This window comes from Megascapheus bottae, chromosome 14 (assembly GCF_031878675.1).
Source record: "Megascapheus bottae isolate mThoBot1 chromosome 14, mThoBot2.hap1, whole genome shotgun sequence".
Classification (NCBI taxonomy): Eukaryota; Metazoa; Chordata; class Mammalia; order Rodentia; family Geomyidae; genus Megascapheus; species Megascapheus bottae.
The window spans coordinates 43,966,824-43,993,232 of record NC_143522.1 but is presented as its reverse complement, the minus strand read 5'-3'; the positions used below and the strand labels follow the sequence as shown (position 1 = coordinate 43,993,232).

The 26,409-nt window shown below is 39.7% G+C and overlaps 1 protein-coding gene and 1 non-coding gene across 3 annotated transcripts in view; both read left to right on the top strand.

Moving 5' to 3' along the window:
* Positions 1-26,409, top strand: part of Fermt2 (FERM domain containing kindlin 2) — a 60,354-nt gene that overhangs the window by 11,114 nt on the left and 22,831 nt on the right. For both annotated transcript variants that reach the window (XM_090345101.1, XM_090345100.1), the window contains 2 exons: positions 4,751-4,984; positions 22,452-22,586. In XM_090345101.1, coding sequence (XP_090201227.1) covers positions 4,751-4,984; positions 22,452-22,586 — 369 coding nt within the window. The remainder of the gene's footprint in view (positions 1-4,750; positions 4,985-22,451; positions 22,587-26,409) is intronic.
* LOC150055155 (small nucleolar RNA U13) lies at positions 1,908-2,014 on the top strand. Its single transcript, XR_016537726.1, has one exon. It is a non-coding gene; the product is annotated as a small nucleolar RNA U13 (small nucleolar RNA).

Sequence of the window (26,409 nt, the reverse complement as noted above, 5' to 3'; positions counted from 1 at the left end):
AGTTCAAGCCCCAAGACTAGCTGGAAAAAACAAAAAACAAAACAAAAAAAACCAAACTCTTGATTGAGACACCTTCCACTACCTTTCCATCGGTGGTGCCACTTAACTGTTTTTTGATTGGTAGTTGGTTCTTAAATTTACCTCTAGGCAGTTGCTTCTCTATTGGTGTATGATCAATTTTCTCACGTTTGTTTTTGCTACTAATGGATAAAATGGAATATAGTCTAGATATCCTAAGGAAAGATACATGTGGGACTTGTTGTAAAGGTCCTATACAGTGTGTTTGGAATGAGTGTTATTGTTGGAGGCGCTTTCCCTTTAAAAAAATGCAACTAAAAATATTTCTTGAATCTGCCATCTCCTTTCTGTCCATATGCTATCCATTCTTCTGCGCCTCATTATAGGAAAAAGCTGTCTGTATTCCTCCTTATAGTTGCTCACTGTGGAGCCATTGTGTTTCAAAGGGGCATTGTTAATAGTCTCACATTCATTCTTGCGCTCTATTGCCCCACTTCAAGGTCATCAGTGATGGTTTTCTTTTTCTGGGATTGGATTTCCAACTCAGGGTTCTTTCTGCTGTCTTGCTTTGCTGGCAGGGGTTCTACCACTTAAGCCACACCTATATCCTGGCTTTTCATTGGTTAATTTGGAGATGGAGTCCCAAGGACTTTTCTGTCCCAGCTGACTTCCAGTCTTGGTCTTTTGATCAGCGAGGCTTGCAGGTGTGATTCACTGGAGTGTGGTCTTCAGTGATGTTTCTGAAACACAGGTTACCCCTGCTTAAAACCCGATTCCAGACCCATGCCCAGAGATTCTGATATATGTGGTTTAAGAACTATCAGCAGAAATGAGTCTCTGCCCTAAAAAAATACATACACACACACACACACACACACACACACACACGCTTCTATAGCTATATCTATTTATAAACCAAAAATTGCCACAGTTTGGGGATAGATCCGAACGTCAATCAGCCTGAAAATCCTGTGCCCTCGTGGCTTATCTCACACTCTAATACAATCTCAACAACTTACTGCCAAAGTCAGGTTCTCTCGTAGCTCTCTGATGCTATCTCCTGATCTCTACACCTGCACACTAGTCCTGTACACCTTCACAGAAGTGAAATTGTATCTCTAGCCTTGGAACAGTGCCTTCCTTACATAATTTAACAGATAATTAGTCTAATGCTAACATTCTGCAGAAGTAATTACTGTGTAAATAATGCTGACTGGGTTGCTAGTATGTTGAATCTTAAAGAATGCCACCAAAACATCTACCATTTAACATGTCAGAAACTCCCACATTGGCCAGGCACCGTGGCTCACGCCTGTAATCCTAGCTACTCAGGAGGCTGAGATCTGAGGTTCAGGTTCAAAGCCAGCCCAGACACATAAGGACCTGAGTCTCTTATCTCCAATTAACCTCTAGAAGATGGGAAGTAGAGCTTGGCTCAAAGGGTAGGGCTCTAGCCTGAACAGCTCAGGGACACTGCCCAGAGCCAGGGGTAGGGCAGTAGCCTTGAGCTAAAGAGCTCGGGGTCAGCGCCCAGGCTGAGTTCAAGGCACATGATCCACGAAAAAAGAAAGAAAGAAACTCCCACATTCATCCTCTGTTCATTCTCTACTTTTGTTACCAGAATGCTTCCTTTTCTGTTTCTGTCTTTTGACATTAGCAAGATATACTCCTGATTTTTTTTTTTCTTCTGGTGTTCTGTTTGGTGTAATTTTTTTTCCCCACACTGTTTTTGTTATCTTAGTAGTGTTGCCAGTCTGTCTGTCTGCTTCTTCCCTTCCATGGTAAATACCACCTGGTACATAATCTTTGGGTCATGTACACTCTAGCCTAGTTTACTCTTGGATATTGCTGCCCCTTTGATCAAAAACTGAGGTTGGATGAGAAGGGTCATCTTTTTGTGATTCATAAACATGCTAACTAGGTAGGTGTTCCTCCATTGGGTAAAATATGCCTCCCACAAGCCTTGCTAAGACCTAGGGACATGACACATTTGATGTAAGATGGGGAATACAACAAAGATGAACATCAGGCAAGTTAGTGTTTGTGAGGTCAGAGTTGGGATATTACTGTTCCATTACCTGATGTAGGTCCTGAATGGCATTGTAACGAAGGTTCTATGTAAAACTGTAGAGTCGAGATGGTGTCTGGAGCATCTAGGGCCACAGCGTCTCCTACAGGAACACACCTATGTTGTCATACAGCCGCGGAAGCAATCATAACTAGTCACTGTCTGGGCAAATAATCCATTAAACTCATCATTTATGCATACATATTTGAATTTTGCAACCATTTAAAAATATGAAAACCACTCTAAGGTAGAAGGCAGGTTTAGTTCTTGGGCCATTCATTGTTTGCCACCCCTCAACTTACATAGTAGCATCTGTGGATGTAGTTTTGACTTAGGGACTGTAATTTAGACTTAAGAGTCCTTTCAGAATGCAGACTGTAACTTCCTGGTTGGCTACTAGTCGCTTCTTTGTCAAAACTTATCTGTAACTTTATTTCAAGCAGCTCCTTATCAGAGTTAGGTTTTTGCCTTTATTTTTACGATCTCTTGCTGGGCTGAACACATTGTTTGACTGTGTCCCGTGCCCTGTGCCCCTCGTGACTTTACAGCATTGTTTCTGCCTTGCTACTGCTATAAAAGCAACAGCACGTCTTCCACCCTGTAACCAGCTGCTGAGCCCCACCCCACTGTTGTGGGAGGCAGATTCCTAATGTGTAACAGATTCTCTTCTGTGCTCCCAGAGATTTCTGCTCTTGCTGTGTCTCCTTGCTGGAGCCTCTGAGTGGCCAGAGAGGGAGAGCTAGCAATTGAATAGCCCCAAGAGCAACTTTAAGCTGCCTTCTCTTTGCTTCATGAGTCAGTTCTAAGACACATTCTGTAGAGTATGCATGTCTGCACCAACTCCACCTGTCGGCAGTTAATGGATCTTTAGTTTCCTTTCTACCTCCAGGGTCTCACTCCAGTGTCTTACACATGCCTTCTGGATTACTGTCTGCCCTCCAAATAAGCTACTGGTACCCAAGTTCAGTGTTGCCCCAAACAGTAAAACTTAGTGTTTGGGGATTCAAACTGTGTGTGTGCGCATGTGCACGTGTGCCTGTGTGTTTGTATGAATGCACATATATGTGCAGACACCCAGTGTTGGTGCTTTATCTTAAAGCCAGGGTGCTGTCCTTTAGCTTTTTCACTCAAGGCTATTACTCTGTCATTTGTACTGTAACTCCACTTCTGGCATTTTGGCAGTTACTTGGAGATAAGGGACTCACAGACTTTCCAGACCAGGCTGGCTTCAAACCCAGATACTCAGATCTCAGCCTTGGGAATACTAACTAGTAGCCACTGGCACCCAGCTCAGATTGTGTGTGCGTGTGTCCGTGCTGGGTCTGAGGCTTAAACTCAGGGCCTAGGCACTGTCCTTGAGCAACTTTTGCTCAAGGCTAGCACTCTACCATTTGAGATGCATTGTCGCTTCCAGCCTTTTCTGTTGATTAATTGGAGGTACGAGTTTCATGAACTTTCCTGCCTGGGCTGGCTTTGAACCACAGTCCTCAAATCTCAGCCTCTTTAGTAGCTAGGATTACAGGCATGAGCCACTGGTACGCAGTTCAGATTGGCTTATATTATAGTTCTATCCCTCCCTCTCAAGCCTCTGGAAAATTAAGTAGTTTAATTATTGGTGATGTTGATACTACAGTTTGCATAAGTGACTAGATGAAGTATGGGTACGAAAGTATTATACCTAGACTTAAGCACAAATACTGAAATTTAAATACAGTGTTATAATCACAAGTAAATACTTTCCCCATTAAAACACGTTATTATTGTTATTGTTACTTTAGGATTTTTGGTTGGTCATGGGGCTTGAACTCAGGGCCTGGGCACTGTCCCTAAGCTCTTTTTGCTCAGGGCTAGTGTGGTACTACTTTGAGCCACAGCTCTACTTTGTGAAGTTAATTGGCAATAAGGGACTCACAGGGACGTTTTTCTGCCCAGGGTGATCCTCAGATCTCAGACTCCTGGGAGCATTATAGGTACCTGGCGGCTGCTGCTGGTGATGATAGGGCTGAGAGTGTGGCCTAATGGTAGAGTGTTTGCCTAGCATACACTAAACCCTGAATTCGATTCATCTGTTGTTGGGCACGTCAGCTGATTCCTTCACATTTGGGTATTGTGAACAGGGCTACAATAAGCAGGTGTCTTTCTAATATTATGAAAAAATATTTTTTAATGCCTAGGGAGTTCAAGTCATTCTGTTTGTGATATGTTTCTTTCCTATTGTTTACTCCTAGGCCCTCTCTTAGTTTAAGATGCTGCCGAGCATTATCTTTTCTAGGCCGCTACAATGAGCCTCCAATGTTGGGGCTTGTTCATTTTGATTCTCAGCCTCCTGCACCTAAATATATGACTGCACCTTATACACCATAGCCTTTCCACCTGTTTCAGAATGCTCCTAACCTGAGCTCTACCCCCACCAACTCCCTTTACTAACCCTATCATCTCTAACCCCAGGTTTCTGTTTGTCTTCCCTGCCATCCTGCGTGTTCAGCCTGAGCTACGTGTATACTTGCTATCTAGGGCAGACAATGGTTTTACTCAGCAGTTTTGCATTTGCCGTGTGTTATTTATATTAAATACCTAATTAAGTTTTCAGTGTTTATATTAAGTACCTTGTTAAGTTTTCTATTCTTAATTTTTCCGCTTCTTTACATTGTTTTCTTTCTGTAGATGTAAAAAAAGACTGGTCTGACCATGCTCTGTGGTGGGAAAAGAAGAGAACTTGGCTGCTTAAGACACACTGGACCTTGGATAAATATGGTATCCAGGCGGACGCCAAGCTTCAGTTCACCCCACAGCACAAACTGCTCCGCCTGCAGCTTCCCAACATGAAGTATGTGAAGGTGAAAGTGAACTTCTCTGATAGAGTCTTCAAAGCTGTGTCAGACATCTGTAAGACCTTCAGTAAGTTCCGATGGGTTTTTTATTAAACTCTACCTTATGGAATGTACATATGGCTGGTGGCTGGTATTTAGCTTTTCATAGGGGGTGGGAATTGGAGTAGCTTGTGTGTGTGTGTGTGTGTGTGTGTGTGTGTGTATGCTGATACTGAGTCTTGAACTCACGGCCTGGGCACTGTCCCTGAGCTGTTGGTCCTAAGTTTGCACTCTACCACTTGAGCCATGGCTCTACCTCCGGCTTATAGTGGTTGACTGAAGATAAGAGTCATGAACTTTCCTGCCTTGGCTGGCTTTAGACTGAGACACTCAGATCTCCGCCTTCTGAGTAGCTAGGATTAAGGCATGAGCCACCGGTGCCCAGCTGATGTAAACTATGTATTTTTATGTAGTTTAAATTCCCGTTTTAATGTTTAAAGTTCTTATACTAATTTAAGATAACTGTTGGATTCTTATCTAGAATTGTCATATTTCTTGTTTTGTTCCTTTTTTGTTCCTTCTGATGATCTCGTTGCTTTTATGGGCAGGGGAAGGACGTTTTCAGAGGGCGTTTCCTCCATAGAAGTCACTTTGATTGTAGTAATTCAGGCAGATGAGGTCAGGGAATTTTTGGAGTTTTCCTCCACCAAGTCCCTTTGATTGTAGTAATTTGGGCAGATTAGGTCAGTTCCTTCAGTGAAGGCCTAACATACTCCTGAGGAAACCACTCTTGAGTGTTATCTTCCCTCACCCTTGTCCAACTTGAACAGTCCTGTAGTCGTTCTATTTATACTGTCAGAAGTGCCCAGTGGATTACTTCTGGCTGACCCAGTTATGTCGGGAAGTCATCTGATCTTTCTCTGACCCACCATCAGAGACAGCATGAACTGTTGTCATTATCACTGGTGTGTACTTCTACTCTATTTGTTCTTTGAAAACAGTCTTCGTTCATGATGCATTTAATGACTTTGTGTTTTAATTCCAAATGGGACTCTAGCCTTTTAATTCATGCTGCTTTTTTAAATGATAGTAATTATTAATATATTATATAATAATATTTATAATGGAAGGAAGAAGGGTGAACAAATTCAGTCATTATATTCAATGGATATTATGTCAAAAGTGAACTGTGTATGGGGCCGGGAGTTTGGCCTAGTGGTTAAAGTGCTTGCCTAGCATGCATGAAGACCCGGGTTCAATTCCTCTGTACCACATACATAGAAAAAAGCCAGAAGTGGTGCTGAGGCTCAAGTGGTAGAGCTCTAGCCTTGAGAAAGTCCAAGGACAGTGCTCAGGCCCTGAGCTCAAGCCCAGGACTGGCAAAAAAAAAAAAAAAAGTAAACTGTGTAACTTGAGGATATGTTTAGAAAGGGGGGACATTGCTCAAGATGCCTTGTACCCAAAACCTGAGTTACAGAATTGAAATTCCTTTGTACAACTACTTAACAAAAAATAATCATGAATGTATTATAACATAATATACTAAATGAATATATATGAATATAATACAAAAGAGTCAGTAATGCAAACATACATAGTACATTTCTCCTTCTCACAAGTAACTTTTTTAATAGTTTGGTGATTTTTCTACTACGCATTGTTGTTGTTTTTTCCAGTCCTGGGGCTTGAACTCAGGGCCTGGGCACTGTCCTTGGACACTTTTTGCTCAATGCTAGCACTCTGTCACTCAAGTCACAGCACCACTCCTGGCTTTTTGTATGTATGTGGTTCTGGGGAATCGATTCCAGGGCTTCGTGCATGCCAGTAGCCAATGAGTGAAAGCAGTCACAGATACCCAGTTTGAGTCCTTATCATAGACCTGAGCCAAAAAAAAGGGGTGTCAGGGATTTGCTCAAGGCTAATGTTCTACCCCTTGAGCCACAGCTCCACCTCTGACTTTTTGGTGCTAAATTAGAGATAAGAGTCTCATGGGCTTTTCTGCCTGGCTGGCTTCAAACCTTGATCCTTGGATCTCAGCTCCTGAGCAGGTAGAGTTACAGGTATGAGCCACTGGTACTCAACTATTTTTGTTTTGTTTTGTTTTGTTTGTGTTTGTGTTCCTATCCTAGGGCTTGAACTCAGGGTCTGGTGCTGTCCTTGATCTTTTCCATTCAAGGCTAACACCCTGCCACTTGAGCCACAGCTCCACTTTTTGGTGGTTAATTGTAGATAAGAGTCTCTTGAACTTTCCTGCTTGGACTGACTTGGAAAAGGCATCCTTAAATCTTAGCCTTCTGAGTAGCAAGGATTATAGACATGAGTCCCCTGTGCCCAGTTTAGAATGTAAGAACCACTTCTTTCTGTCGTTGTGTTCTCAGTCTAAAGTATAGCCATAGACCATTAACTGAAGAATAAGACATAAAATTATTTAACATTAAGCCATTAAATAAAGAAATGAGACTCAGTTAAACCCATCAGTGAAATTATGTGGAATCCCTGTAATATCCAGCTACCTAAAAGATCAGGAAGGCTGCCGCCTGAGGCCAGCCCAGGTCCCAGTGTCAGTAGACATACTTCTGTCATCTAAGCTACAGAGGAAAGCATATAAATAAATAGAAGGATTGTGATCCAGGCTGGTCCAGGCAAAAAGCAGGACTTTATCTCAAAAATAACTAGAACTGGGGCTGGGAGTTTGACCTAGTGGTAGGTAGAGTGCTTGCCTAGCATGCACGAAGACCCGGGTTCAATTCCTCAGTACCGCATACATAGAAAAATGCCGGAAGTGGTGCTGAGGCTTAAGTGGTAGAGCTCTAGCCTTGAGAAAGTCCAAGGACAGGGTTCATGCCCTGAGCTCAAGCCCAGAACTGGCAAAAAAAAAAAAAAAAAATAAAAAAACTAGAACTAAAAAAGATAGCAAAAAGAGAAGAAGGTAGAGCATCCACCCATCAAGCAAAGCTGTGGGTTAGACTTCCTCTACCATCAAAAGAAAAAGAAAAAAAAAATTCAAAACATGAAAGGCTTTTTTACTTTTTTTTTTAACTTCTTTTGTTTGATTTTTGGTGGCACTAGGAATTGAACTCAAGGCTTCACATCTGCTAGGCAAGTGCTCTTATCACTTTACCCCACACCCTTTAACTTTTTTTTGCTTTAGTCGGCTTTAGACAAGATCTTGCATGTTTGCTCAGGCCAATCTCCATGTGATCTTCCGATCTCCACCTCCCGAGTAACCGGATATTACAGATTTACCACACATGGGCCACCTTTCTCCTCCTACCCTCCCCCCCCCGCCTTTTTTTTTAGTTGGTTGTGGGGCTTGAACTCTGGCCTGGGCACTGTATCTGAGCTCTTTTGCTCAAGAAGCTTTTACATTTTTTTAAATAATTTTAAAACATTTTTTAGATATGTAAAAATTATGGAGTCAGAGCCAGGAGTGTGGCCTAGTGATAAAGTACTTGCCTAGCATAAACAAAGCCCTGGCTTTGATTCCTAGGTACCACAAACACAGAAAAAGCCAGAAGTGGTGCTGTGGTTCAAGTGGTAAAGTGCGAGCTTTGAGAAAGCCCAAGGACAGTGCCCAGGCCCTGAGTCCAAACCCCAGGACTGCCCCCCCCCCCAAAAAAAAAACCCTTATAGAGTCAAATTCTGTTGTCTAGCCAAGTGCTAGAGGCTCACACTTACAATCCTAGCTACTCAAGAGATACCCAGAGGATTAAAGTTCAGTGCTAGCCAGCGCAGAAAAGTCCCAAGAGACTTCATTTTCAAAATAATCAGCAAAAAGCCTGACTGGAAGAATGGCTAAATGATAGAATGCCATCTGAGAAAACAAGCCCAGAAAGCTTGAGATTCTTGAGTTCAAACCAGGCTACCAGTCTTATCCTCTACTCTTTCAAAAAAGAGTTCATAAATAAAGCTATATTAGACATAGCCATGCTCATTTTCTTAGCTGATGTCTTAGGTTCCTTTTCCATTACAACTGAAGAGTTGAATAGAGCTACAAATCCAAAATATTTGCAATCTGGCCTTTAGAAGAAGTTCACCAACCCAAGTTTAATAATTAGGAGATGCTTTTGTGGATGATTTTCTTTCCACCAGTGGAAATTGAATACTGGCATGACTATGCATGACTAGTCTCAGGAATGATTTTTCCTTTTTTTTATTGTTAGGATAATGCATAGAGGGGTTACAGTTGCATTCACCAGGTAGTAGGTGTATTACTTCTCACACATTGATACCTCTTCTCATGTATTTGTCCCCATTTCCCTGCCCCTACCCCCTTCTAATCATCTTGTTTTCCCCCTTCCCTTCCCTATTCCAAATAAACAAATAAAGGTGTATATATAATATACCAGGTAATAAAGTCAGATACAGTAACAATATGAGATTAACCAAGGGGCAAAAAAAGAGAAGAAAAATAACATAGTACATCAAGAACAACAATCATACAAGATAAAGCTCATGTTTCCATATCCTAGAGATTTTTTCCTATTAAGTTAATATTCAAGCAAAGCAATCAAATAGTTCCCCAACTTAAAATGAATTCACTTGAGTGCTGGTCACCATGGTTGAATTATTTGAACTCTCAGCCTCTCCCAGCTATGAAAAGGGACAGTAATGCAAAGCTGGAAGAGTACTTTTTACTTAAAGGAAAATAGTCTGGGAAGCTTTGGGGTGTGTGTATGTATATGTGTGTGCATGTGTGCTAGTACTGGGATTTGAACTTGGGGCCTTGTACACTCCTGTACATGACTCAGTGCTAATATTGTACTACTTGAGCCTAAACCTTCACTCTCTGAAAAGGTTTTATTATTAAAATGACCTTTTTAAAAAAACTTAACTCTTAGAAGTGGTCTATGAAATGATTAAGTGAAATTTAGTTGCTTTTTTTATGTATGAACCAGCAAAGAATTCTGATTTATATAACCCATATTTAGACTAAACAGCTTTATTCCAAGGAAACAGAAATTTTCTTCCCAAAGTTTGTCAACTACAGAGCTATTATAAGAAATACTCTGGGGCTGGGTGTTTGGCCTAGTGGTAGAGTGCTTGCCTAGCATGCACGAAGACCTGGGTTTGATTCCTCGGTACCACATACATAGAAAAGAAGTCAGAAATGGTGCTGTGGCTTACGTGGTAGAGCTCTAGCCTTGAGAAAGCCCACAGACAGTACTCAGGCCCTGAGTTCAAGCCCCGGGACCTGGGGGAGAGGGCTCTCTGGGCTTAGAACTTGATAGCATTTTTTTCTTATTAATGGACATGTAGTTTGGGTCTTTGTACTAGTGGTAGTAGACATACTAATTTATTTGTGTTTCTTTTCATTCTGTTTTACCATTGTGAAAATCATCTGTATGTGGTAGAAATAGAAAAACATGCATAGTGCTAGTGAAACAAAATTCAGGTGAACTGAAGCTGGAAGACGAGGAAGAGGAGGAAAGGAAAATCTTTTGAGAAAAAATTCAGTTCATTTTGACAACTGTGCACCAGGGTGATGTGACATGTGTTTTCACTCTGAAAAGTTCCTCTCAGCCCCTGTCCTTTAGTCCTTTTTGTCCTTTAACCACTTACCTGCCTTTAGTTACTACAGTTTGGCCTTCTTAAAAATGTCACATAATGGGCTGGGAGTTTGGCCTAGTGGTTAAAGTGCTTGCCTAGCATGCATAAAGACCCGGGTTCGATTCCTCGGTACCACATACATAGAAAAAAGCCGGAAGTGGTGCTGAGGCTCAAGTGGTAGAGCTCTAGCCTTGAGAAAGTCCAAGGACAGTGCTCAGGCCCTTAGCCCAAGCCCAGGACTGGCAAAAAAAAAAAAAAAAAAGTCACATAAATGTAATCATACAATAGATACCCTTTTTGGATGGGTCTTCCGGCTTAACAGGATGTTTTGTGGCCTTCCTGTTATTTTACACACCAGTTCATTTACTGTTTAATATTCTCTTGCATGCATACACCATATTTTGTTTATTCACGGCTGAAGGACACTTGAGTTTCCTCCAGTTTGGGCTATTATAAATAAAGTTCTATGACCATCTACACAAAGGTCTTGTGGGAACAAATGTTGCATTGAGTAAATAGGTATGAGTAAGATTTGAGGTGATATTTAACTTAAAAGAATTCCAGGAAAGGAAAATATTCATTATTTATGTTGTTGGTGGTGGTGGTGGTTGTGTGTGTGTGCATATCTTTTGTTTGTTTCTTGTTCTTAGGGGATTTGAGCAAAGGAGGAATGCAGAAAGGGAGAAGGGAAGGGTGAAGAAGTATGTATTCATTCTACACTGTGTGAAAAATGAATTAAACAAGAAGGGGAGAAACAGCGGAAAACAAAGGAAGGGGTGACATTGCCCGAAAGAAAAGTGTACACACTACCCAAAATGGTAACCCTTTTACACAACACATGAATAATAACTATTATATGTTTTTTAAAAAGATGTTACTTTACTTTCTGACCAACCATACTAGAGAGTTCAACTTATTCTATGCCAAAAACATTTCAGTTTTGAGTATGCTAGACATTAGTCTAATGAGCATTAATAATGGATCCCATGTTCTAGATCCATCTTTCCATGCGCTTGATCATCAGGCATGCATCTTTGCAGATTCCCCACCCCCCCTCCAAAAAAAAAGTGTAGGTACAGAAATGAGGCTCATCTGGGTATTTTTTGTTTAGTCTTTCATGGATAGAATTTAGGTATTGGCTGAACTGGTGACTTCCTAAATTTCTGTATCTTCTTTCTTTGTTCTTAAAAACCACTAGCAAACCGGGCGCTGGTAGCTCATGCCTATAATTCTAGCTACTCAGGAGACTGAGATCTGAGGATTATTCCCAGAGACTCTTACCTCCAATTAAACTGCCAAAAAACTGGAAGTATGGCGGTGTGACTCAAGTAGCAGAGCACTAGCCTTGAACTGAAGAGCTCAGGGACAATGTCCAGGTCCAGAGTTCAAGCCCCAAGACAAAAGAAAAAAAAAATTAGCAAACCAGGCACTAATGGCTCATGCTTGTAATCCTAGCTACTCAGTAGTCTGAGATCTAAGGATGGATATTTGAAGTCTAAGAAGGCAGGAAAGTCCTTGAGATTTTTATCTCCAATTAATCACCAAAAGATCCAGATGTAGAGTAGTGGCTTTAGGGGTAAGAATGCTAGCCCTGAGCAAAAAGAGACAGCACCAGGTCGTGAGTTCAAGCCCCCAGGACAAGCAGGGGCAAAGCAGGTAGTAACTCTAGCAGAAAGATGAATTTTCTTCACAGTCATCTAACCTTTCCTATCTTTCTCTTCTTGGAGGGGTGGCAGACCACTCTTATATTGACTGTGCCAGATTCTGGGTTATCTCCCGCAAATCTCTTTATTACTCACCTTACTTCCATTGCATAGTCTCTTCACACAGTAGCTAGATTATTGTTCTATTATATAGTGTTAGTGTAGAAATCTTAAGGGGGTGTCTCTAGAAGTTGACCTACATTGAAGCCTTTTCATTTGCTGTGCATCCCTACATTTAGTAGTGGAGGCACTAACTGCCATCCACAGGGTGACAGAGAGGGTAAGGTATTTATGCATTGAGGACACTTTTTCAAATATTAGAATCTCAAAGATCTTTTTCCTGGGGCTGTTCATGGTACTTTTTTTCTTCTGAAGGATCATAAAGGCAGTTAATGAGTTGTGTGCAGTAATGGTGCAGGAATGGAATGGAATGTTGAGCAAACTCTGTGTTCCGTAGTGTCTGTTTCAGTGTCTCTATGAGGTTTGGCTCAGTGACTCAGTTGGGTGTCCTCATCTGTGTCTTCTACTTACATGTATTCATACTGGTGAGCCATTTCCTGTTGTTCCATCTGGTTTCTGTCTTTAAGTTTTTTCTGACATTGCTTATCTGATGCTTTGTATCCCCCCCACACCCCCTTAAAGAAAAACAGTCCCTGCATGCACTTTCTGTGCATGTGACTTTGGGAAAAGGGGAAAAATAATGCACAGGCCAGAAACTTTCAAGGAAGATTTAAGGATGAAACAGAGACTGAATCAAAGTATACGGTGTGTGTTTTTGAAAACATGAGGAAAATCCCTTACTGTATGCAGTTAATACTCAACAGTTTAAAAGGATAAATTTTAAAAAGAAAGTAAAAACTAAAATACTTTCCTAAGAGCCCTTCTTTATCCTTCACTTAGCCCATCAGGACTAGACCAGTCTTCTTGACATTTATATTGATTTTTATAAGTCAAATGTCATGGCTATGTAGTATATTTTCTGTGGTAAAGAAGCTCAAGAACATTGCTCTGGGAGTATATTAACTATCATAAATGCTAGCTTGTTTTTATTCCTCGAGATAGTTTTCAAGGTTTTTGTTTTTGTTTTTTTCCATATTACATATAATACATCTTGTATATCAAGACAGGTACCAATTTCTTTAGAAGTCAGATTACTTCCAGGGAATATAAGCTTGAGCTGACATTCTTAAATTGCCCTTTGAAAAGAGTTGTGTGCCCGTATATAATTTCACCAGTAATACGTGAGTTCCCATTTCTCCATGTTTGTTCATCTTTGGTGTAACCTATTTTTCTATCAGTAAATTTGCATTTTGACCTTTGGCTAAGTTTTTATATCTTATATTCCTGTAGATCTATGTTTTAGTTGCTGTGGTTTAAATCCCTAAATTCTTGAGTTTCATTTCTTCTTGATGTAAACCATAATTAACAAGTTCTAAGTGTTCGTGTCAACAAAAAGATATCTTATATGGATGGTATGGTTGACTTTTTTTATTACTGTAATGAAATGAAAACCATATGCATTGAATGTTCTGGTATGGAACTCGATAACATTAGAGAAACAAGATGTCATTTTCTTCCCTCCTCTAAGCTTACTATTCAGTAACCAGTAGCTGGAACCAAAGTACAGTTTGTATAAAACAAGATGCTAGGAGCCCTATACTACTGAGATTATGTATATAGAGACATGGGTGTTTCAAGTTTGTATTTTGATATATAATTATTAACTTCACAAGCAGTTTTTACAGGCTCAACTAGTTAAGAACTATTTCATCTTCTCATAACTGACTGAAAACTAAATTAACAGTATTCATTGTTACACTATGGTAATAGCTTGTCTGTGAACTGAACAAGAAATGACTTAGGTGAACTCAGACAATGACAGTTGCTGGCGGGGTTGTGGAGAAAAAGGAACCCTACTACACTGCTGGTGGGAATGTAGACTAGTCCAGCCACTCTGGAAAGCAGTGTGGAGGTTTCTTAAAAACTGAAAATAGACCTTCCCTACGATCCCACCATACCACTTCTGGGCATCTATCGTGACCCAGGATATTGTAAGGACACCTGCTCAGCTATGTTCATCTCTGTACTATTCACAATAGCCAGGCAATGGAAACAATCCAGATGTCCTACTGCAGATGAATGGATACAGAAAATGTGGTATATATACACAATGGAATTCTACATAGCCAACAGACAAAATAAAATAATGGCATTCGTAGGGAAGTGGATGAGTCTAGAGCGAGTCATGTTGAGTGCGACATCAAGGAACAAAAGGCGCATGGTGTCCTGAATATGTGGCTATTAAATCCAAAGAGTACAAGAGTGAGGACTCAATAACTGCATACCCAAAGCTATGGACATGGTAATGGAAATACAAACATAACTATATAGACATAAAAACCTTTGACTCTATAGACATAATGTTTTATTTCATAAATTAATATGTTTCTATGACATACAAACCCTTAGCCTAATTTTGATTAAGTTCTAAATACTAAGTCCCAGTGATTGTAAATAGAGATTCCCTCCTTGAACACTTGTTTGTTAAACTGATCATTTAAAATATGATGTAAAAATCATCTTTTTTAAAAAAAAGAAAGAAATGACTTAGGAACAAAAGTCTCAACATATGAATCACATAGTGAAGTAATTCTCAAGCCCTGGGCAACATGCCAGCAACATTTACTTGCTTTCACCTCTGCCATTGGACACAGACTGTGGGCCGTGTAAAGGAAGCACCTCACATCACCCAGGCCTGGTTCATTTTGTGCCTTCAGACTTTTTTTTAAGGATGTATTAGTACATGACTTACTTAGTCAGAAAGAAAGAATGAATGAAAGAGCGATGACTTACTGGAATTTTCTAATGCTAACTCTTCTCCCAGTATGGCGAGGGTGGTATTTTGAAGCAAGGGAGATTTATGGTAAGAATAAAAATGCCATTCGTAAATCATTAGGTTTTTTGGTCAGACATTTTTGCTATGATAAGTACCTGAGAGAAATGGTTTAAAAGGAAGAAAGATTTACTTTGACTTTTAGTCCATCGTGGTGGGGAGAGCTTGGCAGAACCGTTGCATGTCATGGAGGCCAGGAAGCAGAGAGAATGAGAAAGCCGACTATCTGCTTTCTCCTTTCCCCCTAGATAAAGTTGGCTTAAAAGAAATAGCTTTCCACGGGCCGGGAGTTTGGCCTAGTGGTTAAAGTGTTTGCCTAGCATGCATGAAGACCCGGGTTCGATTCCTCGGTACCACATACATAGAAAAAAGCTGGAAGTGGTGTTGAGGCTCAAGTGGTAGAGCTCTAGCCTTGAGAAAGTCCAAGGACAGTGCTCAGGCCCTGAGCTCAAGCCCAGGACTGGCAAAAAAAAAAAAAAAAAAAGAAAAGAAAAGAAATAGTTTTCCAGGCACCAGTGGTTCACACATGTAATCTTAGCTACTCAGGAGGTTGAGATCTGAGAATCGTGGTTTGAGCACAGCCTCGGTAAGAAAAGTCTGTAAGACGCTTTATAGTACAATTAACCACCAGAATATTAACCACCAGAATACCAGAAATGGTACTGTGGCTCAAAGAGGTACAGTGCTAGCCTTGAGCAAAAAAAGCTTAGGGATACAGTTCCCAGACCCTGAGGTCAAGTCCCACAACCAACAAAAAGCAAAAGAAAGAAAAGGAGAGAGAAAAAAAAAAGGTTGGTGTGGCACACACAAGTAGAAGCAGGAGGACTGCAAATGTAGCCAGGGTTACTTAATGGTGAGATCTGTCCTTGAGCACCAAAGACTGGAGATGTAATCCAGTTAGTGATGGAATACTTGGATAGCCCTAGGTTTGATCCCAGTCCTGCAAAGAAGAGGAGGAGGAGGAGGAGGAGGATCTAATGTGTGTGGAAAGCTTTTATGAAAGTCTAGGGATTTATGGATCAAATGACTGCTGTTTCATACTTAAGATGACTTACTCTCAAACTATTAATAGCTAAGGAATAGCTCTCTACTCACACATGTTCAGAATAGTTTTCCTGTTAATTCTGATTTTAAGTTCCAAGGAAACAACCCTCAAAAAGTAGGCTATAAACCACGGATCAAAATAAAAGTTTAATGTATGCCAGCATGAGGATACAGTGACATCAAAATAATAAAAAAATAAAACTACATAGTTTATTGAAGTTATTGGGGCTTCTTTCAGTCTAACCTGTTGTTAGGGCATCAGTGGCTTAAACCTGTAATCCTAGCTACTCAGAAGGCTGAAATCTGATGATTGCAGTTTGAAGCCAGCCTAGGCAGAACCTCCAGAAAGTTGGAAATAGAGCTGTGGCTCAGCAAAGTGGTAGGTAGAGTGCTATAACCTTGAGCAAAAAGAGGTTAGGGACAGTGCCCAAGCCCCACAACTAAAACAAGACAAAAGAAGAAAAAGAAAGAAATCGAGCATAGTGTATAGTAGTTGCTGCCTTATTATTTTATACAAATAGAAAAAGCCTGATAGACAATTAAAGGAAGGAAATAAATATAAATGACTAAGAACACGTAACTAGATAGATATGTATTACTCCTAGTTGAAATTTTGATTAAAAATGTTATAAGAGAAAGGGTATCAATGTTTGTGAAGTAATGCACCTTTTATCTGGTGAATATAATGGAACCCTTCTACTAATTACAATAAAAGATATATGAAAAAATATAAATATAGATAGATTAAGCCCAGGCACTAATGGTTGTAATCCTAGCTACTCAAGAGGCTGTGATCCAGATGATTATGGTTCAAAGTCAACTGCTTTAAGAAAATCCTCTAGCCTCCCATCTCCAAATTAACCAGCAAAGAGCAGGATTAGAAGCATGGGTCAAGTAGAGTGTCAACTGAAGGAGCAAGCCCAAGAGAAACAAGGGAAAAGAGCAGCAAAGAGCAGGATTAGAAGCATGGGTCAAGTAGAGTGTCAACTGAAGGAGCAAGCCCAAGAGAAACAAGGGAGAAAGGGAAGGAGGGAATTAAATGAAGATTATTAAAACAAGATAAAATGTTTCTGAGTAAGCACAAGATTTTTAAAAATACAAGTTCCTGGTTTGGTCTACTTTTGCCTTAAAATTTCATAAACTTTGATGCATTAGTAGCACTGTAATAAATTCTAAAAGAAATGTACTATAGGAAAAATTTACATAGATGTTTGTGGAAACTGTTATAATGAACACAGTATTATAAGAAGAATAAGTTATGATAAATGTGCACAGTAGAGTGTTACACAAGTATTAAAATGATTGCTTATATACATTGTTATTCCATTTAAAAACATTCATATGACTCGTAATTTTTTGTTACTTTCATGGTTCTACTGTGATTATTTATTTCTTTGTATTTGAGAAAAGCATAACAATAGATACCTTTTGTGCTTTTATTTTCCTTGGTTTTAGTTACATGTTTTAGTTTCATGTCGTCAGGCAAGGTCCTGAGATACAAATAGAAAATTCCTGAAGTCATCTTAGTTTTATTGCTTTATTAGTTTTAAAAATGCCCCCTTTGGTGTGGTGAATTGCTTTGTCAGGGTGTTTATGCAGTTATGTACCTCAGCCACTCATTGGCATTGGTGGTATCAGATCAGCTACTGTAGTATGTATTTAAATAACTCCTTTTTTACTTCATAATCGTCACAAAGGGCAAGAGCAGTTACACTGGCCATTCTGATTTGCCATCAAGAGGCCTGAATGTACTTCATCTCAAGTTACTACAAAAAGGTTACTACAAATAAGGGTAGTAGGGGCAGGAGGCTTATTCCTAAACCTAGCCTTTACCTCTTTAGTCACTGCTCCACTTCTCAGCTTTTTGCTGGTTAATTGGGGATAAGAGTCTCACAGACATTCCTGCCAGGGTGGACTTTGAACTTTGATCCTAGATCTCAGTCCCTTGAGTAGCTAGGTTTAAAAGCATGATGAGCCAGGAATTTAGCCTAATGTTAGAGTGCTTGCCTAGCATGCATGAAGACCACTGTTTGAGTCCTCGGTACCACATGTATAGAAAAAGCCAGAAGTGGTGCTGTGGCTCAAGTGGTATAGAATGCAATTGTTCTCTTAATTTCTTACTGTGTCTGATTTGTAAATTAATCCATATTAGGCATATATGTAGGTACAGGGAAAATAATATATGTCTAGGGTTTGGTACTGTCTACAATTGCAAGCAACCACTGAGGTTCTTGGAACATATTCCCATAGATAAAGGGGAGACTCCCAGGGTACCTCTACTTAGATAGAAGTTGCTGTGTATTTAATTTTTGCAGCAGCTCAGGCTGAGTAGCTTACTTGGTATTGGTCACCCAGTGAATAAGCAGAGCTGGGATTTGACAACAGGGAATTTATCTACCTGTGTCTTAAATTTCACCTGTCAGCCATAAAGCAGTAGGTCAACCCTATTCTCAGGCTTCTTGAATCTTAACAGTGAGCTACATTTAGTAGACCTTGTATATACAGAAGCTAAATAGACTCTCATGGGTGAAGTCGTGATTCAGTAATTCAGTCTGCATTACAAGTGATGTGTACTGTTTTGTCTGTTCTTTATATCCTGACAAGAGTAGAGACCTGGTCCCCTTACTTTCTGCTGCTCTTCTGTTTGTAATTTTTTTTTCTGTATTTTTGGGCCTTTCCTTCCTTTGCTTCATCTTCATTTCAAAAATTAACTCAACTAGGCTGGGAATTTGGCCTAGTGGTTAAAGTGCTTGCCTAGCATGCATGAAGACCTGGGTTCGATTCCTTGGTACCACATACATAGAAAAAAGCTGGATATGGTGCTGAGGCTCAAGTGGTAGAGCTCTAGCCTTGAGAAAGTCCAAGGACAGTGCTCAGGCCCTGAGCTCAAGCCCAGGACTGGCAAAAAAAAAAAAAGGGGCTGAGAGTTTGGCCTAGGGGTAGAGTGCTTGCCTAGCATGCACGAAGACCCGGGTTCAAATCCTCGGCACCACATACATAGACAGAAGCCAGAAGTGGTGCTGAGACTCAAGTGGTAGAGCTCTAGTCTTGAGAAAGTCCAAGGACAGTGCTCAGGCCCTGAGCTCAAGCCCAGGACTGGCAAAAAAAAAAAAAAAAAAATTTAACTCAACTGTGATATAAATGCTATACAGTAAACTACCTACTTAAAATGTACAATTTGAATTTCAGTAAATGTTTATACCTTTTTTTCTGATACCACAATCAGAAAATAGAATTTCCATCATTCCTTGGATCTCAGCTAACAACAACCATTGACCAGTTCTCTGGTGCTACAGCTTGGTTAACATTCTCTGAAATTTCATTAATTATATATATTGTCTCTTTTCTCTTTCCCAACTAGCTTCTTCCAATTAGTAAGAGTTATTTAGATTTGTTTTATTGCATGTGTCAATAGGTTGAGGGTTTTATTGTTTCAAAGATGAGTTTCATTCCTTGTAAGCGGTAACTTTCATTGACACTACAAGTGTCACTTTTTTTGTTTATCTATTTGTGTTATTTCCAGGTTTAATGGGTGAATAAACATAACATGAATATAGTTTTCTTTTTCCTTGGAAAAGACTGGGTCATGTCATAGATACATGTTTACTTTTATAAGAAACCACTGACCTCTCCTCATATTGTCTCAATTTACATTCACACTGGTTACATAGAGGTCCAGTTCCTCTTCCTCCATTTGTGTCATGACCCCTAACATTGGGTATTGCAAGTCTTTTAAGTATGGACCACTGTGATGGGAGTTGAGTGCAGTCTTTAAGGATGTGTCTTGGAGAATCTTTTGCCCATTGGTCTTACTAATTGGGTTGTATGATATGGATTCTCCATGTAAACTTGCAGATATTTTGGCCCAATATTTGGTTCATTATTTTCTTTGTCTTTTCCAAGTTGGTTAACTTTTTCACAAGGAAATTTTTTTTCTCTTTTTGGGGTATATCTAAAAAATCTGATTTTTTTTTTAAATTTTAGTTTTATTGCTTTCACCATTGGATCCGGTTTGGCATCATTTGGAATTCATTCTTACACTTTGAGCTATGTAATTGTTCTTTTTTAAAGCTATATGTATTGCTCATTGTTGAGAAATAGTTTGAAAAAGTTCTTCTTTAATGATTTTGCATATTTGTGAAAAATTATTGACCAGTTCTTATCCATTTTGGGGCCCTTTGTTTTATTATTTGATTTATCTTCATGTTCTAATTTAGCCAATAATGCACTGGCACTAGTGTTACAGTTTGTATAATGTCTTTAAGTTGATTAGTATATGTCCTCCAATTTTGTTCAAAAATATTAATGTTTTGTTTTTTTTAACAGTCCTAAGGACTGAACTCAGGGCCTGAGCACTGTCTTTGGGCTTTCCTCAAAGCTGGTGCTTTATCACTTGAGCCACAGCACCGCTTCCATGTATGTGGTATCGAGGAATCGAACCCGGGTCTTTGTGTATGCTAGGCAAGCACTATCACTAAGCCATACTCCCGGCCCTACTTTAAGTTTTCCATGATGTTTTGTTTTGTTTTGTTTTGTTTTTTGAGGTTTTTTGTTTTGTTTTGTTTTTGCCAATCCTGGGCTTGAGCTCAGGGCCTGAGCACTGTCCTTGGGCTTTCTCAAGGCTAAAGCTCTATTACTTGAGCCTTAGCACCACTTCCAGCTTTTTTTCTATGTATGTGGTACCAAGGAATCGAACCCGGGTCTTCGTGTATGCTAGGCAAGCACTTTAACCACTAGGCCAAACTCCCGGCCCTCCATGATGGTTTTTATTTCCACATAAATATCTAATCTCCTTGTTGAGTTCTACCCAGAAAAACCCAGAAGGAAGCTTGACTGTGAGCCCGCTGACTCTCTTTGAGCTTGTGTAGAAAGAATCAGCTTCTTAATGAGTTCTTGCAGTTCATGAATGTGGTGTATAATATGTAAGAAATTCCCATTTATTTGGATCATTCTTAATTTCTTTTTTTTTTTTTTTAAAAACACATTTATTTATTTATTTTTGCCAGTCCAGGCCTTGAGCTCAGGGCCTGAGCACTGTCCATGGGTTTCTCTACCACTTGAGCCTTAGCACCACTTCTGGCTTTTTTCTATGTATGTGGTACCGAGGAATTGAACATTGAACCTGGGTCGTCATGCATGCTAGGCAAGCACTCTACCACTAGGCCAAACTCCCCGCCCATCATTCTTAATTTCTTTCATCAATTTTACTTAACAATTTCAAAGTCTTTTATCAGATTCAAATGAAAATCAATACAGAGGGCAAAGAATGGGGAAGGAAGAGCGCGCGCGCGCACACACACACACACACACACACAAAACAGAAAAACTTGGTACTATCCAATACACCATGGAAAAGCTTAATTAGTTGAGATAATGATCAAATGTGTAAAGAAAATTAAACTCACTAGATGTATTGTGTGTACCTTATGACATATAAAATATATGAGGACTTTTATAATAATTAGTACAAACCTTGGCCTCTCCTAGCAGAGGATTACAGTAGCTCAAAACCTAGATATATAAGGCCATATAAGATGAGGCTAAATGAAAGGACCTCCAGGATATGGAAACAAGAGCTATATAATGTATGATTGTTGTTCTTAATGTACTATGTTATTTCTCATCTCTTTTGTTGTCCCTTGGTTATTGTCATATTGTTACATTATCTTATCTTGTTATCTGATATATTGTATATACAATCATTTGTTTATTTGAAATAGGAAAGGGAAGGAGGGAAAACAAGATGGGGGAGGGAGGGAAATGGGGACAAAAACAGATGGGGTATCAGTGTGTGTGAAGTAATGTACCTTCTATCTGGCGAATATAACTGTAACCCTTCTATTAATTACAATAAAAATATATGAAAAAGTGTATGAGGACTATCATGTAATATAGTGACTTCTAGCCTTCGAGAAAAATATATAAATAAAGCTTTTACTATTTACTAGTAATAATGAACTAAGAATGCTTGTGGCACAGTTCAAAGCCAGCTTAGGCAGGAAAATCTGTGAGAGACTTGATCTCCAGTTAACTACCAAAAGGCCAGAAATAGTGCTGTGGTTCAGTCTTGAACACAAAAGTTTAGGGCCAGTACCAAGGCCATGAGTTCAAGACATACACACACACAGTGCTTATGACTGGGGATTTAATCCAGGACCTTGTTCAGCCTAGGCAAATATTCTCTCACTATAGATTCTTTCTGAAAAGTACCATACATCAATCTTCATATGCCATCAGTGTCTGACAGAATTCAGATGTAGATATACATGCAGGAAATGGCAAACTCTTATCTTGACATAGATTAAACAGATTTACTAAATATAAAACGTTTATTTCTTCTAATTTAATCTGTGTTTTTCTAACAGATATCAGACACCCTGAAGAACTTTCTCTTTTAAAGAAACCAAGAGATCCAACAAAGAAAAAAAAGAAAAAGCTTGATGACCAGTCTGAAGATGAGGCCCTTGAACTAGAAGGGCCTCTTATCACTCCTGGGTCAGGTAAGGCTGACAAATAAAGGGGCAGAATGTGTCCTTTTGGTTTAAGATAAATAGATATTGATGGTCAGAATAATGATCAAGTTAGTCAGTGTTGCTTAGAATCATTCTCCAATCATGGAATCATCATCACTCATTTAGTTGCCATCATGTGTTAATAGATAAATCAGTGGAGAGGAAGCCTGATTTCTCTTGCTCAAGGAGTCAAAAAGGATAGTTCTATAATTGGACTTGGCTCTTTGGTTTGTAGAAATGGGAGATTTTTTAGTATGGAGGTGGTAAAAACCAGTATTTAGTTAGTACAACTTAAAACCTTACTTATTTTAAAACCATCTCTGTGCTTTGGATATAGGGGCCTATTATGCCTCCCAAAAGTGTAAGGCCGATGTTCTATCACCATAGAACCATAGATTCTTTTCTTTGTTTTGTTTTTTTAAGTGCAATGCATTAGTCTTCATATGCTGTCTAAGGTTTACTCCTTGAGAAGCTTTTGCAGGTAACATTTCTCCGGCCTCGGTTAGGTATCCTTTGGTCATAGTCGTGAGACTTTTCTGTATTTACTATTGTGTTTATGCATTGTGAATAGCAATCATGAACTCCCTAAACAAGTACACTGAAATTTTATTACCAGGACCTAACTCAGGGGTGTAAGTGTGCTTACTTTGGGATGCACATCTCTATATATGCGTTTTACCAATGGAAACGTCTCACTGTAACTCTTTGAAAAAGATTGCTATTGCTCATATTCTTAGGATGTGGAGACCAGGGGCACGGTTAGGTTAGGAACGTAACTGTGTGCACGCTCACCAGTCCTGGAGCTTGAACTAAATCTGAGCATTGTCCTCAAGGCTAGTGTTCTACATCTGGAACCAAAGCTTCACTTTTGGCTTTTTGGTAGTTTACTGGGTATAAGAGTCTCAGACTTTACTGACCAGGCTGGTTTTGGTTTCGAACTGCAATACTCAAATCTCAGCCTTCTGAGTAGCTAAGATTATAGGAGTGAATCTTCAGTGCCTGGTTTAAGAAAGTAACTTTTCTATTACCACTCAGGTTCTAATTATATTTTAAGACATAGAAATAAGACAATACTCAGATATTTTATAAGTTCACACCGGGCACGATGGCTCAGGCCTATAATCCTAGCTACTCAGGAGGCTCACTAAAATCTGAGGATCGAGGTTCAAAGCCAGCCAGGCACTTAAAGTCCTTGAGATTCTTATCTCCAATTAACCACTGGAAGCCAAAAGTGAGCTGAAGAGCTTAGGGACAGAGCCCAGGCCCAGAGTTCAAGCCCTATAACTGACAAAAAAAAAAAAAAATACCAGTTTCACCAGACACCAACAGCTCATGCCTGTGATCCTAGCTCCTCAAGAAGGCTGAAATCTGAGAATCACAGCTCAAAGCCAGCACAGCAGGAAAGTTCATGAGACCCTTATCTTCAATTAACCAGCAAAAAGCTGGAAGTAGAGCTGTGGCTCAACTGGTAGAGTGCAAGCCTTGAGTTCATAGACAGCACCCTGAGGTTAAGTTCCCAGGTCAGCCCCCTGCCTCTCCCCCCTCTACCCCCCCCCACACACACAAGGGAAGAAGGGAAGGAGGGAGGAAGGAAAGTAATTCCATAAGGGGGGGTATTACATAAATACTGAAAGAACATGTAGAAATTTAGGCACGAAACAGAATTATTCATCCTAATGCAGTGTATTGTTTTATGAGCTAAGGAATTAAGTTTATTAATTGAGCATTTAAGTTCCAGTTGCTAGAACTTTGGAAAGATTCAAGCAGAAAGAGTGATAATAAAAAAGAATTAACCTGAAGCCAGGCACTGGTTCTAATTGTATTTTAAGACATACAAATAAGACAATACTCTCAGATATTGTATAAGTTCACACCAGGCACTGATGGCTCAATCCTGTAATCCTAGCTACTCAGGAGGCTGAGCTCTGAGGATCGCTATTCAAAACTAGCCTGGGCACAGAAGTCCGTGAGATGCTTATCTCCAATTAAACACCAGAAAACCAGAAGTGGCACTGTGGCTCAAGGGGTAGAACAGTAGCCTTAAGCTGAAGAGCTCAGGGACAGCACCCGGGCCCAGAGTTCAAGCCCCAGGACTGACCAAAAAAAAAAAAAAGAAAAAGAAAAGAAAGAATAGCCCAGCAAAGAAAAAGTACGTGATGAATAAATCAGTTGAATCAGTTCATTGGGTAGAGACCTCTAAGGCATTTCGAGATCACATTGGAGGGTATTTAAAGTGATACATTTTGACTAGTGCACCATAGAGCCATTGTTTCCTGAGTATGTTGCTAAATTAACAAATTATGTTGTAATGGGCATGGAAGCTGGGCAGGGTGCAGCAGAGCTGGGCTTTGCTTGCATTCGTGATGTAGTAATGGGATTGTGAATGAGTGATGCTCACTAGCTGGAAGTGGCTCAAATGAATTTTATACAGGATGTGTGCCATCAGCTGCAAGGCAGCAAGGCTAGCAGATTCATGTGATGGCTCTGCAGAGCTCTTGGCCTTGAGCTGGTTCTTTAACCTGTAACATGAAAGTAGAGTTGTTGGGAACACCAAATGAGTTACTGCCCACAGAACAATAGGAACTATGAAGTGGGGGGGGGGGGAGTATAAAGTACAGGCCACAGAAACTTTGAGTGGCAGGAGGCTTGGGTGGACTTGGTGGCTCTCTGGTTCTATTCAGTATGTGATTTAGGAAAGCATTCTCCATTAGAAACTTTAGATAAAGAAAACTGATTAGTATCTAGCTTGACACCATTTTGAGTGGTAATTACAGTTCATCATATGTAGGAACAAGTTTTCAATATCCTGACATTCCTTAGTGAAAGATTTATTTAATGAACTTTGTAATCACCAAGTTCCTGCTAGGAGGTTATGTTTTGTACTCTGTGTGGCAGAATTACCTCTGCCAAGCTGAGCTAGAGAAATTCGAGCCCTGTGGGGAGCATCTCACAGTTTAAATTTAAAAGTCACCATAAATGTCCTGCTTTTAGTGTTGAGAAGGAGGGCTCAGAGCTTTCCTTTCTTGTTTAGATCTTTCAGAACTAATACCAGAAGAACACATCTGAATAACGTGGAATCAGACACCCTGTGACTAATAAAGATTGAATTATTTTCTGTGAAAATCCTTTGGTTTTTAGTTTGCCTTCTCGTTCTTCCTTGTAGACAAGGTTTAAAATTTGTAATAGGCTGAAACTGTGGCTTAGTGGTAGAGAGCTCACCTACCTTGCATGAAGCTCTGGGTTTGATTCCTCAGAACCACATACACAGAAAAAGCTGGAAATGGCACTGTGATTTAAGTAGTAGGGTGCTAGACTTGAGCAAAAGAAGCTCAGAGACAGCAACCAGGCCCTGAGTTCAAGCCTGAGGACGGCACAAAAGAAAAAAAGAGAATTTAACTAAAATTGGGATTTAGGGAGATGTTTTTACCCAATGTTACTCTGAATTTTTTAAAATGTCAAGTAAATTTCCTTTCCATAATTTTGTTTTTAAGAAACATATTGATGAGTTTTGCGAGCTCTACTGTATGCCTTAATCCTATTATGTTGAGGAACTGTTAAAAAATAAAAAAAAGTAAGACCTCAGGAAAGATGTAAAATGTATCTTTGTTAGCCTCTTTCTGGAACAAAATCCTGTCCACCCTCTTGTGTTAATACTTTATTTCTAAATCTATTGAAACTAGTTTTGCAATTTACCAGGAGGATAATTAACTCAAAAATAACAAGTTATTATGTGAATATATTTATTTATATTGAGCTCTCTTACAACAGAATGGGTTTTAAATGATGATAAATGTTGTAGACATTTCACTGT